Source organism: Olea europaea, chromosome 4 (genome assembly GCF_002742605.1).
Source record: "Olea europaea var. sylvestris chromosome 4, O_europaea_v1, whole genome shotgun sequence".
NCBI lineage: Eukaryota > Viridiplantae > Streptophyta > Magnoliopsida > Lamiales > Oleaceae > Olea > Olea europaea.
Window position 1 is genome coordinate 8,456,965 of NC_036240.1, and position 5,163 is coordinate 8,462,127.

General features: G+C 33.7%; 1 protein-coding gene across 1 annotated transcript; it reads right to left on the bottom strand.

Moving 5' to 3' along the window:
* Nucleotides 1–825: 825 nt before the first annotated feature.
* On the bottom strand, nucleotides 826–3,288 carry LOC111392986. Its single transcript, XM_023018394.1, has 5 exons — nucleotides 2,653–3,288; nucleotides 2,064–2,068; nucleotides 1,580–1,975; nucleotides 1,313–1,508; nucleotides 826–1,041 (listed from the first exon to the last, which is right to left on the bottom strand). Exons 1-5 carry the CDS (start codon nucleotides 3,286–3,288, stop codon nucleotides 826–828), a joined length of 1,449 nt encoding a protein of 482 aa, XP_022874162.1.
* Between the last annotated feature and the right edge of the window lie 1,875 nt (nucleotides 3,289–5,163).

The following is a 5,163-nucleotide window of genomic DNA, read 5'->3' on the forward strand; positions in this document are numbered from 1 at the left end:
TAAGTGATTTGTTGCTAGCCTGAGGTGTTGATACCGTTTTGCAACCTTCATCTTGAACATCTTTAATAGACTAGTGGTATACTTCTTCTGAGCAATGAAGATCCCATCTTCAAATTGAGCCGTCTTGATCCCAAGAAAATAGTGCATTAATCCCAGATCAATCATCTGGAACGTTTTCATCATATATTCCTTAAATTTCTCGATCATCTTCTCATCATTTCCAGTATAAATGAAATCATTAACATATAAAGAGATTATAAGTGTACTACTTGTACCTTGATTTTTGATGTATAGAGTTAGTTCACTTTGGCTCCTCCTGAATCCTTGCTCAGTGAAGTAATTGTCTATTCTGCTATACATTCGTGGAGCTTGTTTTAATTCGTATAGGGCCTTCTTTAGTTTAAGAACTTTATCTTCTTTTCCTCATACCATGTACCATTGAGGTTGCTCTATATACATTTCTTCTTCAAGATAGCCATTAAGAAATGATGATTTGACGTCTAGCTGGTAAATCTTCCACTTTTTCTATGCAGCTAGCGTAATCAACGCCCTTATAGTGTGTCAAGACGTGCAACTGGAGCAAATGTCTCAGTGTAGTCAATGCCAAAATATTGTGAGTATCCTTTGGCAACTAGCCTTGCTTTATGTTTTTGGATTGAGCGATCAGTATTGAGCTTTGCCTTGTAGACCCACTTAACTCCTATGACTTCTTTGTCTTGAGGAAGATCTACAAGTTCCCAACGATCATTTTTATTTCTTCATCGATAGCATTTCTCCATTCTTGTTGTTTTGAAGCTGCTTCATAGCTTTTAGGTTCAATGATCATCAAGTTGTAGCTTTGATATATTTTAATAATCTTCGTGTCTTTCTTGGTGACAATTCTGGTGAGTCAACTGGTTTTTCTATTGTTGCTTGCTGTGGGGACTCTGGTTGATTATTCTCATCAACATCACCCTCTTGGTTTTGTGGTTGTGTAAGGATGCTGATAGTTTTTTTCTCGACTTGACCAGTCTCCCAGTTATAGGTGACATCTTCATCAAACTTAACATCTTAACTTATAATCAGCTTCTTTGTTCTTAGGTTATATACTCGGTAGCCTTTTGATTGAGTACTATAACCTAAAATGATTGATTTTTTCTGTTTTCTTATCTAGCTTACTTCTTTTCTCCTGTGGAATGTGTGTGTAGCAAATGCTGTCAAAAACTCTGAGATGCTTTGTTGATGGTTTTCGTCCGCTCCATGCTTTCACTGGTGTTTTGTCTTACACAGCTTTAGTCGGACATCAATTTAGTAGGTAGACTGCAGTGCTTACTGCTTCTGCCCAGAAAGTTTTTGGAAGGCTTTTCTCCATTAGCATAGCTCTAACTATCTCAATCATTGTCCCATTCTTTCTTTTTGACACGCCATTTTGTTCAAGCGCGTATCCAACTGTGAGTTGATGCTCCAGTCCTTCATCTTCACAAAACTTGTTGAATTCATTTGATGCATATTCTTTGCCTCTATCACTTCTGATAATTTTGATATTGCAATCACTTTGCTTTTTAACATAGCTTTTGAACCTTTTAAAAATCTCAAATACTTAGGATTTTCACGTAAGATATATACCCATGTCATTCTACTGTAGTCATCAATGAAGAAAATGAAGTATCTATTTTGCTCGTGTGATGGAGTACGTATTGGACTGCATATTTCTATATGTGTCAGCTCTAATGGCTTTTTAGCTCTCCAAGATTTTTTGGACGAAAATGGTTGGCGGTATTGTTTCCCAAGCAAACATCGTTCGCGAAATGCATCTATTTCTTTAATGACTGGTAAGTCTCTCATCATGCTCGTTTGCTGTAGGATCTTCAATTCGTGGAAGTGGAAATGTCCAAATCTTTTGTGCCACTGCCATGACTCATCTACTTGTGCCATCATTTCGGCATTGTTGTATATCTCCATTGGATTGGAAAGCATCTGTTCTCCCACTTTTTGACTTTTGCAATTACAAGATATTTATCTTTCTTATCATAAATCGTGCAAGAATCTCCTTCAAAATGTAATGTATATCATTTCTCCATCACCTGACCTACACTTAATAGATTTTGATCTATTATAGGGACTAAGAGAACTTTATTGGTGTATCTCTTGCCCCTTTTTTGTGTTAACAACAATAGTACCTTTACCAATTGCCTCTATAAAATTTTCATTGCCGATCTTGATTTTTGCCTTAATTTTATCAAGACTACAGAAAATACTTTCGTCTTTCATCATATGATTTTTACAGCCACTGTCTAAATACTATGTATCCAGTTTGTCATCAAATGCTTCTTTACTAGTGGCATAAAATAAACTTCCTTCTGTATCATTTTCTTCAGAGAAATTAGTTTGATGATTTTGTTTAGAACGACAAAATTTTTCGTCGTGACCAAATTATTTACAATGACGGCACTGTGATTTTCCTTTAAACCATCAGTCATTCTCCAAATGACTTTTTCTTTTACATATACCACATGAAAAATGACTTTTTCTTTTACATATACCACATGAAGGATACTTGCTACTTTTATCAAATTCTTTTCCTTGAGTTTCTTCATTTTTACAATTTTCTTTAAATTTTCTCCCACCTTCTTTAAATTTCTGAAACCGCATATTAACTTTAGATTGGAATACGTTTTTCGTGTGAATCTCATAACGCCTTTCTAATCTTTTTTCATGTACTTCTAGTGAACCCATTAATTCTGCAGCTGTTAACTTATCTATATCTTTTGAATCCTCAATAGTTGCAATAATTGGATCATATTTTTCTGTGCAAGTAATTAAAAAATTTTCAACGACTTTCTTTTGAGGAACATCTTCTCCATAAGTTATTAATTGTTTTACTATTTCATTTAGTCTTGAATAATAATCTTTCGTGGTTTCAAAATATTTCATTTTTAAATTTTCAAAATTCCTTCTTAAAGTTTGAAGACGATAAGTATGTACCTCGTCGCTGTTGTGAAACTCCTCCTTCAATTTATCCCAAGCTTCTTTTGCAGTTTTGGCTCCCATGATTCTTGTAAAATAAGTGCCCGTCAAGCTCATTTGTAGAGCAAGTAGTGCTAGAGAATCTTTTTGTTGATTCTCTTTAATTTCCTTCTTTTGTGCGGTAGATAGAGTGGAAATGTCATCTGGGTTAATATACCCATCATTGACGACATCCCATAAATTTTGCGCACAAAAGTAGGTCTTCATCTTGATGGACCAAAAGTCATAGTTGTCTCCATTAAATGTTGGATTAGGTATGGATGAACGGAAAGCGTCTGCCATAATATCTTATTACGCCCAATATCAATCGAACCTGGCTCTGATAGCACTGATGATTTTTCTTGTAGTGATAAGATTAAATTAGATGGTTTAGAATGTTTCGTATGAGATAATTTTGGAGGTAAAAAATAGTTGGCTTTTTTTTGTTGGAAGTTAGTAGTATGAAAGATTTTGATAGAAAGTGATGTAGTAGACAAAGTGGGTAGGACAAAGGAAATTAATTAGAATGACAATGACTTTTGCTTACATACAAATGAGAGACTTATGCCCTATTTATATATCATAACTTACATATGATTTCTTGTAGATAATTCTACATGTGCCTACCAACCACAGAAACTTTCTTGTTGCCCAAGTTTCTTTAGTGAATTCTAGATAATTCTGATTTTTTATTATTCTTGCTTGCCAAGCAATTATAGGATATTCTTGTCAAGCAATTCTAGAATCTTCTAGAAATTCATAAAATATGCATCAACCATCAATAGCCGGCCTTGCACCTAGTGCCACAGTAACCATATTGGCTGCAGCAGAAGTTCGGAGGACAGCCGCAATTTTGACCCAAAACCCATTCCAGCGAAGTTCCGACCACGATTATGACCAGAATAATTGCTACCAGATGTTTTCTTGAATTGTAGAAAACCAAATGTTTTCTTGAATTGTAGAAAACCATTTCTCTGTGTAGAGGAAATGTTAGGTATAGAAATAAGGGCAGAATGACGGATATTTACTTCGCATTGGTCCACTGTCCATTGCACAAAAAATGTAATCAATTCTCCAGCAAAATTTATTAGTAATTATCGATTTTGAAATGAAATTATTACATAAAAACATAAGAGATGCACATGGATTTGCGTGGACTTAATTGAGTCGAAGCTAAAATCAAGCAAAAGTTGAGTGGGAAAATAAACTCTTGTCTGGGTCAAATTTTGCAGTCAGGTCAATTTTGTAGGCTTATCGATGGTTTTAGTTCCCAAATGCGTAATACAATAACGAATCATTGTCCGACTGACGAGTTGTCTTTATATTCCATTCTTGTTCGACTGACGACTTATCTCCAATTATTAATATTAACCATAGAAATACCCTTTTTCGGAGGACTAAGTTAAATATATATATTTTTTAATATTCTGATGATGCAAGAATTAATTTCACAACGAGAAATTTTGATAAGCTCTGGTTATTGAAGGTGGTGGCAGTGGGTATAGAGAATGGTGGTGATTGGTTGAGGGGAACTGTTAAGTTTTGGTACCAAAATGATGAAAGACGTAATGGAACAAATTTTCAACAATGAGAATTAGTGAAGATGTGAAAAAGAGATACAGAGAAATCGAGAGAGAATCATGAAGATTGTAATTTTTGACATGGTCATAAAAGCGTAGAAATATCTTATCTTAGAGTTTAACCAACTTTTAGGGATCGACTTTGCACATCATCTATAATTTTTTTTTTATTTTTTATTATTATTAATTTTTGCTTTATTCTAATTTTCCAATAAATGATTGAATTGTGAAATATAATGAAACTGGGAGGTGATTTACTGTTTGGAATGTTTAGAACTAATTAATAAAAATTATTAACTTGGGTAGGAGATAGGGATACACTTTTATAATCTTTGCATGATTGTATATCAAATTTGTCATGATTACAATCAGTTAAATTTGATTGTGGTGGCAATAGCAAAGCACTAGTATAGTACTTAAATATGATTTGATATGCGTACTAGTGAATTTTCTAAAGATATTCAATTAATTGACATACTTATTAAATAATCGAGTTCTAGACATAAATAAATAATACATATATAGTTAAAAATGATAGGGAATAATGAGATTCTCATAGTACTTTACAAAACTATTTCTAGCTATAAGGGGGAAAAAA